The sequence below is a fragment of the Microchirus variegatus genome (genome assembly GCF_963457635.1).
Source record: "Microchirus variegatus genome assembly, chromosome: 10".
Classification (NCBI taxonomy): Eukaryota; Metazoa; Chordata; class Actinopteri; order Pleuronectiformes; family Soleidae; genus Microchirus; species Microchirus variegatus.
In genome coordinates, this window is record NC_139811.1 from 26,282,272 (window position 1) to 26,299,136 (window position 16,865).

A 16,865-nucleotide genomic window follows, 5' to 3' on the forward strand; every position below is an offset into this window, starting at 1 on the left:
GATAGTTTTCTTGGCGATGCTTAGGCTACTGATTAGTATGTGTGATTTATTCATGTCTATATGTATTTGATTTAAATCCCCCAATATGCATAGTGCTGGGGAAGGTGGTATGGTGCAACCAAAACATGCTGAGAGGTCCTCACATACCCTACACCAGAAGTTATATACAGGTGTGCATAGCCATATAGCATGCATGTAGCTATCTACTCTGTTCTCGTTGCAGTTTGTACAGGTATATGATTGTGAGAACCCCATTCTGAACATCCTTTGTCCTGTGTAGTGTATTCTGTGTAGTATTTTGTATTGTATTCGTTGTAGGCCTGGATTTTTTTATCATTTTGAATGTATTAGAGGATATTTGTAGCCAGAAATTTTCGTCTGGACTGATAGATAGGGCTGCCTCCCATTTAGTGGTTGGTAGAGAAATTGTGCTATCGTTTTCAGTTAATAGTGTATATATTTTAGACATCATTTTGGGATATATAAGTTTTAAGAATTGTTTGATCATTGGAGGTAATTCTAGGTCTAATTTAGTTTTAAACCTTGCCTGGAGTACAGATTTAATTTGTATATATTCAAAAGACATGTTGCTGTTGATGCCATATTGTTCCAAGAATTTGTTATCTTGGATAATTTGTTCTAGGTGTCTTATTCCTTTTTCTTGCCATGATTTTAGTTTTAATGTTGTTTTATTTCGCAGGATGTCTGGATTATTCCAGATTGGGGTAAATTTACATGGGACATGTGAGGACCCAGTGAGTTTAATAAATTCCCACCAGGCTGACAGGGAAGTATTTATGTTTATGCTTTTAAAGCACTGGTGCCGTTTGATGGTTGTGCCTATAAATGGCAGATCAGAGATTTTAATTTCTTTGCAGTGTTTCTTCAATGTCGAGCCACAGGCTGTCCAGTGGGTTGGGTTAATCCATTTTTGGACACACTGAAGCTTATTTGCTAGAAAGTAATTGTGGAAGTTCGGAAGTTCCAAACCCCCCCCAAACTCTCTCCTGCTCATAAATGGTGATTTCAACCATACCTCGCTTTCCTCCATTTTCCCCACGTTCACACAGTACGTGAAGTGCCACACCCGGGATAACAAGACGCTGGACCTTTTATATGCAAATATAAAGGGTGCATACACCTCCGCCCCCGTCCCTCCACTCGGCCGCTCTGATCACAACCTGATACGTCTGCGCCCTGAATACACACCTGTGGTGAGGAGGCAGCCCGCACAGAAAAGAACTGTAATGATGTGGAATGAAAAAGCCAAGGAGAGGTTGAGAGACTGCTTCCAGACAACAATCTGGGAGACTTTCTCTGATGGAGATAACATCAATGGCTTCAATGACTGTTTCACTGATTACATTAAATTCTGTGAGGAGAACGTCGCACCAACCCGTAGGGTGCGGTGCTTTGCCAACACCAAGCCATGGGTGACCCCTCAACTTCAAGTCCTGCTGAACAAGAAGAAGAGGGTGTCCGCTTCAGGGAGCAGAGAGGAGCTGAAAGAAGTCCAGCGGGAGCTCAAGAAGGCGATTGGAAAAGCTAAGGACGTCTATAAGAGGAAGCTGGAGGACCAACTGGGGCAGAGCAGGACGAGGGACGTGTGGAGAGGCCTGAAGAACATCACAGGTCATGGACAGAGTGGAGCCAGAGTCACAGCAGGGGGTGACCAGAGATGGGCCACTGAACTGAATCAGTACTTCAACCGATTCGATCAGGGCCCCCCTCCCCCCTCCACTTCTGCCCCCTACACTTCACACGCCTGCTCTCCTGTGGCCACAGACACCACCCCCCCTCACGCCCCCCTCTCTGTGACAACTGAGCAGGTGGGGAGAGAACTGAGGCGACTGAAGATCAGGAAAGCTGCAGGACCTGATGGGATCAGCCCCAGACTGCTCAGTGACTGTGCTGACCAACTCTGTGAGGTGGTCACGCAAATCTACAACTTGAGCCTCAGACTGGAGAAGGTCCTGGGCCGCTCGCTGGTCTCGGTGGAGGAGGTGGGACAGAGGAGGGCATTATCCAGACTGTCCTCCATCATGGACAACACACTCCACCCACTGCACCTGACTGTGGAGGGGCTCAGCAGCTCCTTCAGCAGCAGGCTCCGGCACCCTCAGTGTAAGACAGAGCACTACCGAAAAGTTCTTCATCCCCACTGCTGTTCGGATATTTACCTCCTCGTTTTAAATGTCCGCCCATTTACATACTTACCTCTGCTTATGGTGTAAAATTCAAATTCAGTTTCTTTATTCAGGATTTCTCTTGTGTGCACATCTCGGTTTAGTTCCTTTCTACACTGTGTGTACTACTTGGATATTGTGCACTCTTGTCTTATTTTTATTCTTATCTCTACTGAATTACTTACCCTACATTAGAGTGTGTAATTTAATTATTATTTTTTTTTTTTTACCATATTGTATTTTATTTTATTCTATTTCTTACTCTATCTTACATTTTACTTCTTTTTACTTATATTAGAGCGTATTTTTACCTTACTGTATTTTATTTTATTAGAGTCTTACTTATATTTAGAGTGTGATTTGTTTACCATATTGTATTTTATTTTTTACCCTATTTTTACTCTTATCCTTACGTTGTCTTTCTTCCTACTTATTATGCCCTTGCACATTTCTGCACCTCTTGTCGCCTTAATTGAGCTGTTGTAAATGTGTGTTTCCCCCCCGGGGGAGAAATAAAGTCATTCAATACTTCAATACTTTGGCTTTTTGGAGGGTTTTTAAGCTAATGCGTGCTGGTTTGTTTTTCCAGAGGAATTTAGTTGCGGCAGAATCTACTGATTTAAACCAGCTTGGTGAAGGTTGGGTGGGGATCATTGAGAAGACGTAATTGATTTTTGGTAAAATCTTCATTTTTATAGTGGCAACTCTTCCCATACGTGATATAGGTAGAGAAATCCAACGTAGGATGGTGGAGTATAGGTTAATTGTGTTAGATCTGGCAGCCTGGAGGAAAAGTGTATACCCAGATATCTGATGTTTCCTGACTTCAGAGGGCTGGATGGTGATGGTTTGAAGCTATAATTGATAGGTAGGATAATTGATTTTGTCCAGTTTATTGAGTAATTTGATATGGCTGAAAATGTATTAATAAGTGAAATGGTTTCGGAGAGAGAGCTTTGTGAGTTTTGAAGGAAAAGTAGTACATCATCAGCATAGAGGCTTATTTTGTGATGTATTTTTGTTGTTACCTTTAATGTTTTTGTTTACACGAATTGCTGCTGCGAGTGGTTCAATAAAAATGGCAAACAGTGACTGATAGAGTGGGCAAACTTGTCTGGTGCCCCTCTGGAGGGTGAAACTTGGAGAAGTTTGATCATTTGTCCGGACAGAGGCGCTGGGTGAACTGTACAGAATTTTGATCCAGGAGATAGAGTTTTCTCTGAATCCAAATTTTTGCATTGTAACAAGAAGGAATTCCCAGTTTACTTTGTCAAATGCTTTTTCTGCATCTAGTGAGACCACTGTTGCTTTAAGTTTATTGATTGTGCAGTAGTCTATAATATTTACTAGTCTGCATGTATTAGTAGTTGAATGTCTATCCTTAATGAATCCTGTCTGATCTGGGTGGATAATGAAGCGGGTGATTTTTTCCAATCTCCTTGCTAGGGCTTTGCGTTTATGAGTGAGATTGGACGATAGCTGGATGGGAGTGAGGGGTCTTTCTCTGGTTTGAGGTGGAGACAGATATGTGCTGTGTTTATGTGTGGGGGAAGACTGCCACTTTCCTTAGTTTCTATGACCATTTTATAGAATGTTGGTGCTAGTGTAGGCCAAAATGTTTTGTAGAATTCCACTGGGAATCCATCTGGTCCTGGGGCTTTCCTGTTTGGCATATGATGTGGGGCTTCATTCATTTCAGCTATTGTGATATGGGACTTTTTTTTTTCTCCACACCGCCCCTGCTGACTCTGCTCTTCTCTCTCTCCTGCATTGTGCCCAGCTATAAGGGGGCTCTGCACATCCAACACAGAATGGATAATTTCTCTATGTACAGTTTTATCCACACATCCATATATGACACATACATAATGATCTTTATGAGGAGGATCGAGTACAGTCGCGATGAAATACAGGAGATCCAAGTAGATCTTAGTAAAACATGTTGACAGATTCTCAAGAGCTCACTTTTCATTGTTTTCACTCCGGTCTCAATCTAGAAGATGCTTTAACGCTGTAATTAAGGAATAACAGATGCATCAGATGAGCTGATCTCTTTAGTTAACTGCTCTAAGAGAGAGAGAGAAGAGAGTTCTGTCGTGGGGAGTTCATAATCTGTGCTGCGCTGCAGCCAAGTTTCGCTTTTGCGCAAAGAGACTTTCCAGCATTTAATAGGTGCTGGCCGCAGTTTTTGCGTGCGTCATCACAACATCGTTTCGGTGGTTACTGGGGGAAAACAGGACGAAATATAGGGCCTAAAAGTAGGGCGTCTCATTTCGTATTATTTTTTTCTGTACAGTACAGTCCGGGCGTTAGGGCTGGGCTGTATGACCAAAAATATATATCACGGTATTTTTCACAATTCGAACGGTTTCACTGAATTTCTTTTTTCATGCATAATCAGGTGTTCACAGCATTTTCTACTGGTTGAGAACAGAATTACTAGTTGCTGTAGATTAACTATGGTCTATTTTACTATGACAGTAAAATAGTAAAAAAAAAAATTTGGTCAAAACCTTTGGTGAACCCTATTATGGCCCTCGCCTGGGGAACAGCCTGCCGGACTGACTCCATGCCAGAGTCCATGCCTATTGATAATTTTCAACACAGGCTCAAGACTCACCTTTTTAATTTAGCTTTTTTTAGTCCCCTTTTACTCTTTTAGTATTAGTGATTTATGCTGTCCTGTCATTTTTCTTTGTTCTTTAGATTTCTCTTAAAGGTTCTATTTATTTATTTTTAATGCTGCTTTTACGGGTTTAACATTCATTTATGTTGTTTTCTGAGGTTTTTCATTTCTTTTAGTACTTATTTTATTTATTGTCTCTTAGTTTCCAGATCCTGTTCTCCTCATGTGGGCCCTCCACTCCGGGAGTTCTGTCTAGCCTGCCTGCGGGGGTGCCGTCCTGGGGGTTTTCCAGGCCTGGATAGTTAGGGAGTCCTAGCCCAGGGCTTTATGGCCATAGTATGGGCCCCTAGCTGTCTGGGTCGGGAGGGTCTCTGTGGCAGCGGGCGGGTTGTAGGGTGGGGTGGGGTGTACGCAAGGCCGCTTTAATGCACGGGCTTACCTGGGCTGAAGCCCAGGGGCCTCCCAAGTTTAGGGGCCTCCCGTTTTCAGGTTCATGATGCGCTGAATTGAATTTTGTATTGTTTTGTAACAGGTCAGGTTTTCTGTCAATCACTCTAATCGCACGTTACATGGCTGCTGATTGATCCAAGTGACACACATGACCCCATTGGCCCGTGGGCTTACCTATCAGAATGTCTAGTTTTGGGGTGTGTGTCCCTCTATGATTGAGTGACAGTGTGGAAAATGTCGGGGAGACCTTCGAGAGAGAATTAAGAAAGAGTTGCGGGAAAAGGAGTTATTAAAGAGCATCCTAAAGCTCACTGGATTTTTTAAACCAGCTGCTTCTGCTGAAGATGGACCCAGCACTGGAGAAAACTCGCTGTCTCACACACCGGAGGGAGCGGAGGAGTCGAAGTCTGTGCAGGTGGATGTAGCTGGAGAGGAGCAGGGGTCTGCCGCTACCCACAGCAGTGAAGAGGAAAAGGAGAGAGGATCAGGCTGCAAACCAGCCAGGGGGAGACGAGTCAGGTAATGACCCGTATAACAGTGACCCAGGTCGCTGGGGAAAACATTGACGGCGCAAAAGTGTGCGCTTATTGGGCCAAAATGGGACCGGAGTCTTGTCAAAATAAAAGTGTTAACGTGTCGGCGTCGGAACGCCAATATAAACAACAGAAACTATTTTTTTCAAAACTATATTACACACGCAAACTCAATAACGGAGAGTGTGTGCCCAGAGAATGGCTCTGTTATTCACCATCAGCAGGTACTGTGTTTTGCTTTGCAGGCAAATTTTTGGTGATAATAAAAAGTCACCATTTGTTAGTGGGGGTTATTTTGACTGGAAACATGCAAATGATCATACAACAGTACATGAAAGCCATGATTGCTTTCATCAAGCAGCTGACAGTGGACTCAGAACTCAAATAAACAGTTCAATGAGGAGTGTGAATATTGGACACAGGTTCTACAGAGAGTTGTTGTTGTTGTAAAGTTTTCTGCTGTAGATTACCTATATATTATAATTTTTAAAATGAGACTCAAATCGAGGGGATGGGGGGGCCTCCAAAACCTCTCAGCCCCGGGGCCTAACATTAGGTTAATACTCGTGCGGGGCTCTGCAGGCGGCGCGCGACCATACAAGTATGTACAGAGGCATTTATAATCAGCGCGTGTTGCAGTATTCGCCGCAACGGCTGAGGGCGTACAACCAAAATATTCAACTTGTACTTAGAATTAAAGTCTAAATGTCGAGAATAAAGTTTAAATATTATATAATTTGTTTAGTTTAGTTAGTTTGGGGCATGTCATTTTCGAGCAGGGACTGAAGACTGAAAGAAGAATGAAAGGTTAAAAAAACAGCAGCAGCTTCAGTCAGTGAACTCACCACAGAGTCTCTAGTCCACAGTGTGGACTATGGGGCTGATTTACTAAAGCTTTGTACACGTAAATTTGCATTGATGCTGATCTACTAACAGGGCGAAACGACGAGTTGCGCCTCTCAGATGGGCAATATAGCACCCCCAACCCATTTAGCGTTCTTACCTTAATGCATATGCAACGTGGGGCGTTTACACGCAATTTTGCGTGTGCTGGGAGGAGAAAATGTAAATGTGTTATTTTAGCACGCGCAAAGTGATTTATCAAACCTGAATCTGATTGCGGTGCTTATTTGTGCGTCTATAATTAGCACGTTTGAAAGGCAGGTCTTAACTGGCACAGCCGTGCGCACAAATGGCTGCAGTTACGCTGAAGCATAATCCTCTGAGAAATCCATCAACAAAAATACTTTTTGTAAATCAGGAAATTAAGTTTTTCCAGAGCATGTTCAACTACGCGTTCAAAGATGACGCACATTCATTTATTATTTGGTATATCTGAATACATTAAATATAGATATCCAGAGGAGAAATGCGTGTTTGTACTGGTATGGGCTTACCTTGGTCTGCAGTTTGTGATCTAACCTTTTTTGAAAAAAGGGTCATATTCCCGTTTTTCCTTAGCCTCTGTGATGATCCGCTTTATTTATTTATTATTATTAGATTTATTTTATTGTATATATTATTATTATACTGATGTGTAATCTTGAGAGAAACAGCAGAGTGCTCCCTGGCAGCTCTCAGTGAGCTGCAGGGGAGTCAGGAGGAGAGTGCGGAATGGAAACATCCATAGTCCATAGTTTTCTTTGTTTGATAAGTCAGGTAATGATGGAGCTGTCCATCATACCGACACAGGATGTCCTATGGACCCGGGGAACATAGGTACGGCCCCTTCAAGGATGTCATATCCCTCGATCTCAGTTATCTGCTCATCACAGAACGTCAGCTGTTCAGTGGCTTTAAATGTCATTCTGCGCTTCCGTTGGGTCTCCGCTTTCTCTTCCTCCATGTTGACAACCTTTGACTAGTGCAAACTCCTCATTTAAATAGGACGGTCTTAACCACTTCTGTGCCTGTGGTCAATTGTGGCCGCAATCTAAGTAGGTCACCCGTGTGTGTGTGTGTGTGTGTGTGCGTGCGTGCGTGCGTGCGTGCGCGTGTGTGTGTGTGTGTGTGTGTGTGTGTGTGTGTGTGTGTGTGTGTGTGTGTGTGTGTGACTGCGTGTGTGCTAAGGTAGTGAACTGACCACAGATTATCCAGTCTACAGTGTGGACTCTCGAGTCCAGAACACAGCAGCTTCATTCCTGAATCCTGCAGCTCGTTGTAGCTCAGGTCCAGGTCTCTCAGGTGGGAGGAGTTGGATTTCAGAGCTGAGGCCAGAGAAGAACAGCTGATCTCTGACAAACTGCAGCCACTCAACCTGAATAAAGATCACAAGATCAGATCTTGTGTTGTGATGAAAACATATTTTATCATCTAACACTGGAGATTGTCTCCAGTGTTAGATTGTCATCTAACACTGGAGATACACTCTTATTAGAAAGAAATCCAGTCATGTGACTGTGAGAAACACGAGTGTGAAGGTTCAGTTGAAATAAAGACGTTTGCACATCAACACTGACACAAAGAAACAGCAGCAAAATGACAAATAAGTCACAGGTGAACACAGCCTCACTTTTTACATCAAGTTCAACACAATGAAATGAATAAATGATGAGAAGCAGAAAAATAATCACATTACATAAAGAAACAAGTGGAGTCAGTGTTTAGTGGTAATCACAAATTCCAGCAGGCTGTACACTGTTCAATTCAAATTCCTGAATCACAGTTCTTCTACCCCTCAAAATCTGAACATCTTTAGAATTATATCTAATTAGTGCAGTGCCTGTAGGAAGTATGTATTCCTATAGTGGGAGCTGAATAAGATTTTTCACTTATGGTAATGCATGATAAGGAACATAAAGGCTAATATAATACAAACACTTTGCAACCTCATTAGGCTCAATGCAATTTTTAAAATTTTCGATTACCGTGGCTAGCTGTTATGTCAGAAATTTAAAAAATGTGCATTATCTTATTGACTTAAAGGGCCCATATTGTGCAAAATCAACTTTTTAATCATTTTAGTACTGATATTTGGGATTCAGTGGGCCATACCAGTCCCCAAAATGTGAAAAAATAAGACTCAGTCATGTTTTAGTGGTTCCACTTTGTGTAAGTATAGGTGATAAAACACGCAATGTTTAAACCTCCCACAGAATTACGACATTGCAAGCATTTCACCGTGAATGTTGGCACCCCGCCAGGCAGAGTACTTCACAGCTCCACCGTAGCTCCTCCTTGTCCCTGTGAAATACGAGAGTGCAGGCGAGGGAGGAAGAGTGGCTGCACAGCGGAGCACAGTGTTTTACACAAACTTCCAGCCTCAGAGGACTTGTGTGTCCAGTGGGTATATTTTATTTATGAAAAAAATGTTCACAAGCTTCACAAGCCCTTTGTTGTTGATCGTGTGTGTAAATTCCTACGCTAGAAAAACACCTTGAACGCACCAGTTACGTGCCTGCAGTTAGCGAGTGCAGCTGCAGTAACACTGGTGCATTCAAGGTGTTTTTCTAGCGTAGGAATTTACATACACACCACGCTGCGCGGTGCATTAATCGTTTTTCTTCGATTCTAATGTTTTTATGATCGCGAGAAGCCAAAATCGTGGTCATTCTATACATTACGGTGAAACGCAGTAACAGCGGGTAAACGGACATTACTATGGGGTATATGGAGCGGGGGTTGTGACGACACTGCATGACAACAGGTGATAAGTGGCGACAGTATGGCTGTGGATAGTAAAGGCCACATTATACTTCTCCGACTGCGTATGCGTTATCCGTCTGCGTGACGGATAGGCGCTGCAATTTCCCGCCCGATCAGTAGGGGTCGCTGCGCAAGGTCTTGTGCTTTTGGCTACAGTGAGCAATGGCGTCCGAGGGAGAAAGACTGTTGTTGTTGAAACAGCGGCCGTTTCTCACTTTTCTGTGTCCCGCAACGCAGTTTTAAGATAATTAGAGGCGAGAAATTGGTCATTTAGAGTCTAAACATGTGCTGTGTGTGTTAAGATATGACGTATTTATAGTTTGGCAGCGACGAAATCGGCGGGGATCAGCTCCGCCCTCTATAGCGCTCGGCGCTCACTGTGAGCCGGCACAGAGCAGCTTAGCTCGGCATGTCCTGAGGACCAATCGCAGCTCTTGCCGTCTCCGTAGTCCCTTGACGGAGTGACGGACACTTAAAAAATATTCCGTGCACCCGGAGACGACGCAGAGGCTCTTCGACAGGTTCTGCGTCGACGCAGAGGACTCTGCGTAGCTACGCAGAGCACTTTACGCAGGAGTATAAATTGGGCTTAAGTTAGATCAACACTCCCCTTGAAGAAGTGGGTGTGTGGTTACCTGGGTCTCATTCACATGTAAATGACCAGGCACAAAACCGAGCACTCTGAAAAAGGCTGTTTTGGCAGAGTTATTGAACTGCTATTGTGCTTCATCCTTATGATATTTTGACTAAAGCATGACACAGACATGTTCATTAGGGCATCAGGAACTAGTTTAACTTGGGGTAATAGGGTATAATATGGGCACTTTAATGAGGAGACACCTAGAGGCAACTGGGAGTGAACTCCCTCACACTCTGGCAGAGCTAATTAGCAGCATAAAAACTGGGAAAGGCTCAAAGAAACATGTGGGGGGAAATGGCTTGTCAGCTGTCTGACCATTTGGTCAGGTATTTGATTCTGCCAGAGTCAACAGAAAATGGAACAACCTTGTGAATGCGTATAAAAAAATTAAGGATAATAATAGGAGCACGGGGAGGGGAAACAGTCGCTTCAAATTGTATAATGAAATGGATGCTCTTTTGGGAGAAAACCATGATGTTGAGTTCCCAGTTATTGGAAGTTCAGAAGGCATCCAGATTCGCAGGCCTGATATGGTAAATGAGGATGGGCAGTTAAGCCCAATTTATACTCCTGCGTAAAGTGCTCTGCGTAGGTTACGCAGAGTCCTCTGCGTCGACGCAGAACCTGTTGTAGAGTCTCTGCGTCGTCTCCGACTGCACGGAATATTTTTTAAGTGTCCGTCAATCCGTCAAGGGACAACGGAGACGGCAAGAGCTGCGATTGGTCCTCAGGACAGGCTGAGCGAAGCTGCTCTGTGCTGGCTCACAGTGCGCACCGGGCGTCCACAGAGGGCGGAGCTGAACACCGCCGACTTCGTCGCTGCCGAACTATAAATACGTCATATCTTAACACACACAGCACTTTTAGACTCTAAATGGCCAATTTCTCATGAACTGCCTTCCGGGACACAGAAAAGTGAGAAACGGCCACTGTTTCAACAACAACAGTCTTTCTCTCTCGGACGCCATTGCTCACTGTAGCCAAAAGCACAACAACCATGCGCAGCGACCCCTACTGATCGGGTGGGAAATTGCAGCGCCTATCCATATAAAGAAGTATAAAGGCTCGAGCGGTCTCCGTGGTTACGCAGACGGATAACACATTACGCAGTCGGAGAAGTATAATGTGGCCTTTACTTGCAAGCAGCCAGGGCAGCCCATCTCCACAGGGTAGCACAGCGCTGAGCACAGTGAACACACCTAGACAGAGGTTTAGGCCACAGCAAAGTGAATTTGTTGAGTTATTCATACACCAGTGCCGGTTGCATTTCAGGCTAATGCCACAGACTTACGGCTCCGAACTGAACAAGGTAGGCCATCTCACTGGCCATGCCTCCGCCGGTGCAAAACCGGTTTCAACACTCCTACAGGACATTACGAGTAACGGGTCATGCCGTTCGGTTTAGCTAACGCACCAGCATTCTTTCAGAACATGATGATGATGTACTCCGGGAGTTCCTCAATCTCTTCGTGTTTGTTTATCTAGACGACATACTCATTTTTTCTACAGATTTAGACTCGCATATAATACACATTCGCCAGGTTCTTCAAGGTGAAGTAAGTAGTTTATAGTGACATCTAGAGGAGAGGCTGAAATTTACAACAACAAACTGCTCCTCTGCTCACCCCCTCCCTTCCCTGAGTGATACGGTATCCTCAGCCGGTCAAATGTCGTCCTCGTCATCTTTCTCCGTGTCAGCAGATGAAGTTCTAGTATTTATTCAGATGTATAAGTGTGTCTTTTGTATATCGTATTAGCACTGGTCTTAGACATGTAAGATAGCTAAATTAATAGATTTTTTTTTTTCATACTGTGTTAGCGTTCTAATGGCTAATAGCGAGCTAGTGAGCTAGGTGCATGTTCACACAAACTGTCACAACTGGTAATGATAGTTATTTCCCATAGCCGTTTCAAGATGGGGTTAGCAGGGAACGTATTTACGTTTGCAGAGCCAAGATACGTCCGGTGCCGCTGAGGGCGAAGAGACAACGAGAGGGCGAGGACGAGGACGAGGACGAGGACGAGGGACAGCTCTTCGTGGCCGCAGTAGAGCTGTCCCTCTCTCTATAAACTCTGTTTATATCTCAGACTTCCTGCTCCGTCAGTGGAGGCGGGACTTCCGCTACAAGTAAAGCGACGCTTGATTTGTTCCCTCGCGTTTGTCCTTACAGGCTCCCGTAGAAACATGGCGTCTCGCTGCTAACAGTGGCTATGCAACAGCGGCCCGCGACCATGTTATTTTACATGACTTTTTGAAACACTACGAAAATGAAACAAAAACTATTATACAGCGACTAGACAATGCAGGAGTGGAATTTGGGTCATATAAACCCATAAATACTACACAGTGTCCCTTTAAGCGTCTTTAACAGTTTTTCACAAAGCTTGACCTACCATGCCTACCATCTTGTGAGGATTAGGGAGGGGGATGAGTGGAAAACGGCCTTCAACACACCTACAAGCCACTATGGATACCTGGTAGTACCGTTGGGCTTGACCAATGCCCCAGCAGTATTTCAAGCCCTGGTCAATGATTGATATCAATATCAAACTTTTTTGATATTTTTGTTTACCATGATGATATATTGATTTTTTTCACATTCTGTCGACACTCATAGGCTTCATGTCAGGCAGGTTCTCCAGCGGCTGCTTGAGAACAAACTTTTTGTCAATGATTAGGATTAAAGTGAAAATAAATGTGGTGGAAAAAAACAGTTGTCAGGTGTGTCAAATGGAATTAATTAATTCACTGATTCAACTGATGTGTGTGAACATTAATGAGGTTCAATTGTGGATTAAACATCTGAGATTTACAACAGTAACAGAGAGTCACTGAACTCACCCCAGAGTCTCCAGTCTACAGTGTGGACTCTCCAGTCCAGAACACAGCAGCTGCACTCCTAAATCTTGCAGCTCGTTGTTGCTCAAATCCAGTTCACTCAGATGGGAGGGCTTGGACTTCAGAGCTGAGGCCAGAGAAGAACAGCTGATCTCTGACAAACTGCAGCCTCTCAACCTGAATAAACAATAAAACATGAGACCAAGCGACAAAGTCGCTGCTTGAAACCAGTTTTTTTAAGCTTAATACTGTTGATTCAGGAATAAATAGAAAATAAATGAAAAGGGTGTCCTTTGCAGGATCACATGATCATACATGAATGTCTTTGACTTCTTTATATAGTATTATGTGTTTGTTTCTGTTTCTACACAAGTCCAATTGAATGTGCTGCACCAAGGATGGACCACAGCATCATTATTATATGTGAAACACATGGATTTCCATCTGGTTTGTCGTAAACCAGATGGATCCTGGCATTTAACCTATTAAGGCCGGGGGGCGCTGTTGTGTAATTCTACCATTGACGCCGGGGAAGCGAATACGTTAATTTTAGTCTTGTTTGAGATTTCTTCGAGCAAACATGGAGGACTTTAACAGTGAAGAGATTTCTGAAGGCAATGATCTTGAGGAGTTTCTCAGCTTCAATGACATTATTGCTGATGACTTTGATGACTTTGAACGTGCTGAACCAATTGACTGGGATTTATGGTTAAAGACATAATTATGTTTGAAGACGACGAGGTCGACAATAACGACGATGAGTTTTGAAAGTGACTGGAAGACGGAGAATTACCAACGTAATCTACAGAGTGTTTTCAACCGCACACTGAAAGTGGATTTACCTGCAGATGCCACACCGTGTAAAGCAGACTGTTACAGTCTTTACATGCTGTTCTTCCCAGTCTATCAGGGCAAAATCAAGGCACTGACACAAGTTGATATTACTTTATTTTCTTACTTTTAGGACAGAGGATGTTACCAAACCTGTGAAGCCCTGTGGCTATCCCACAAACTGTGTTTTGTAATTGTGGGCTATATAAATAAAATTTGATTTCATTTGATTTACATGCGGGGGTGACTCTTTGTATGTGTGTGACTCTGTGTATGTGTGTGACTCTGTGTATGTGTGTGACTCTGTGTATGTGTGTGACTCTGTGTATGTGTGTGACTCTGTGTATGTGTGTGACTCCGTGTATGTGTGTGACTCCGTGTATGTGTGTGACTCTTTGTATGTGTGTGACTCTGTGTATGTGTGTGACTCTGTGTATGTGTGTGACTCTGTGTATGTGTGTGACTCTTTGTATGTGTGTGACTCTGTGTATGTGTGTGACTCTGTGTATGTGTGTGACTCTGTGTATGTGTGACTGTGTGTGTGTGTGTGACTGTGTATGTGTGACTGCATGTGTGCGTGCATGCGTGTTCAGTCACTGAACTCACCACAGATTCTCCAGTGTGCATTGTGGACTCTCCAGTCCAGAACACAGTAGCTTCACTCCTGAATCCTGCAGCTCGTTGTTGTTCAGGTACAGTTCTCTCAGGTGAGAGGTGTTGGACTTCAGAGCTGAGGCCAGAGAAGAACAGCTGATCTCTGACAAATTGCAGTTTATCAACCTGAATAGAGAATAAAACATGGGTTAGTGTTCGACCATGTGTTCAGAGCTGAGAGCACGACTTCACACGGAGTCTTTCAACCATAAAGTCTGTGATCAGAGAAAATAAATGTGACTCTTTGTCACAGAAAAATAATCATGTTTTCATTTGTCATTTTGTCAACATCTTCTGTTGTTGTTGTGTTTGACATGAAACATCTTGGTTGGACTTTGATGTTCTACATGAACATGGTCCACCATGTCCACAGTCTGAGTGTGTGGAACACACCTGGGTCCTGGACTCATGTTGGTCTGACCCGATCAGCACTGACTTCACAGATGATGGTTATTCTTAGTCTTAATGTAAGGCAAGCAGTCTTCTCTGATCTGAACAGGTACTGGTGCTGGCTCTTTGTGTTTGGTTTGACCCATATAGATGAGAGCATGGAGACCTAACGCAGGTCCTGATGATTCGGACTGGGTTGGGACAAAAATCCACAGATTTGGGTCAGGTTTGGTCACATCGGTTGATTTTAATTAAATAAAGAGCAAGATATGGTGCATTTAAATGGCTTTTTATTGTGTTTGCGTGTTTGTCATGTCATGCTTCATGCTGTGAATAATTCATAATAATTATAGAGTTGAATATATGATTATGTGATTAATCTAAAGCAACTGGCCATAAAATCCTCCTAATATGTCACAGAGGCTCAGGAATAATGTTCTTATAACAAACTCACCAACAACAACAGTACAGTATTATACAGTATTTTGCAGACTGCAAAATGTTTATGTTTTGAAATCATGTTTTGGCATGTGACGCCACCTACTGCCATCTACGAATCATTGCAGTCAGTAGAGTCTCAGCTGCCGAGCAACCACGGGTTGCCGTTACGTCTGAGCTACAATGGCGGAGAAAACCTAAAAGACCTCGGTATGAATGTCAAAAACGCCCAGTTTGCGGCAAAGCAAGTGTCACGATGGCACTCTCCCTCACCTTTAACATTATTATTATTATTATTATTATTATTATTATTGCCGTTGTGGAGCTCCTCCGTCCTGCTCTCTCTCTCCCCTCTCTGCAGGAGGCCTGGCTGACCTACTTCCACTGAGGACGCTGGTGATCAGCTACACCTGTGTCTTTCAACTCTGACTTTTTTTTCACTCTGACTGATTTTCACTCGTCTGTGTTCTGCTCTCAGGTCGTCACGTCTCCTGTGTCACGAGAGCGACGGACAACACTGTTTTCCCCCAGAGAGCTATGGATTTGACACAGCTTCACTCAACTCCTGGCACATCTCCCTGACCTCTTTTCACCCCGTGAGTTTGGAACATTCTGGATCTTCTCTGAACACTGACTCTCGCCCTGAGCTCTCGCCCTTCCCGGCACAGCTGCATTGGCTGTCTCTCCGAGCCCCCCTCCTCACTTACTTCCTAGTTTTGTAAATTCCTTGTTTAAATTCATAAATATTGTTTATAATTTTCATTTTGTCTCCACTGCATTTTCAGGTCCAACTATCTTTAAACCGCTCTTTAAATAAGAGCATAACAGCGAGGGTCGACTGACTATATGATTCTGTCCAGCTGTCTGATCGCCGGCTGAGCCACTGCTCCCTCTCCTCCAGCAGCCGCTGCCTTCACCACACCCCACTGCCACAACGGATTTACAATACCGAGGGTACACTTTATAAATTCTTTACATGTATATCGCCATAAACTATATAACGTTATAAAAAGGGAGGCAAAAATGAAGATCAGTTCTGTCAAATATCATGCATAACGTTATTCCATCTGTTATGTCCATCCCTAGTCAACAGCTAATGTTACCATAAATTATAATACATTTTGAACTTTACTGAGAGAACAGAATTGTGTGTCTTAGAGCCACTCATTTATGATAAAAGACTTGCCGCAGTATTTTGAATTTGAGTGACCGTTTTTGACCACATTCTTTGATCACATATGAAGCCTTTAAACTATTGTAGAAATACTGTTTTATTTTTGTCTGTTGTTTAAATCATAAATCTGTGAGGAGTTAAGTTATATTTGTAAATCATATTCCAGGTTATTAACATTTAAGGGAAATGATTTGTCTTGTTTTTTTGTCTCTCAGTGTGAGACGCATCTGGTGGGCCCAGCCATTGTCATCTGTTGAGGCCTACTGGAAGTCATAAAGCTGGTGAAAAGTTTGGGGTCATAAAAGGCCTCATGGTTGAGAACAAAGGAACAGACCACCCCACCAGGGGTCCAGTCTGTGAGGGACCCCCTCCCCACTAGCCAGGGCGGCAGATGACGTCCACGGCAGGCAGCCGTTCACCCATTGGTGGACACCACAGGATGCCCCGCCCCTGAGGCAA

The 16,865-nt window shown here is 43.6% G+C and overlaps 1 protein-coding gene across 3 annotated transcripts in view; it reads right to left on the reverse strand.

Annotated features, from left to right (window-relative positions):
* The window catches only part of LOC310932820 (NACHT, LRR and PYD domains-containing protein 3-like), a 34,149-nt gene that overhangs the window by 9,084 nt on the left and 8,200 nt on the right, over positions 1 to 16,865 (reverse strand). For all 3 annotated transcript variants that reach the window (XM_083896188.1, XM_083896189.1, XM_083896187.1), the window contains exons 6-8: positions 14,357 to 14,530; positions 12,923 to 13,096; positions 7,879 to 8,052 (exon numbers count right to left, since the gene is read on the reverse strand). In XM_083896188.1, coding sequence (XP_083752314.1) covers positions 7,879 to 8,052; positions 12,923 to 13,096; positions 14,357 to 14,530 — 522 coding nt within the window. The remainder of the gene's footprint in view (positions 1 to 7,878; positions 8,053 to 12,922; positions 13,097 to 14,356; positions 14,531 to 16,865) is intronic.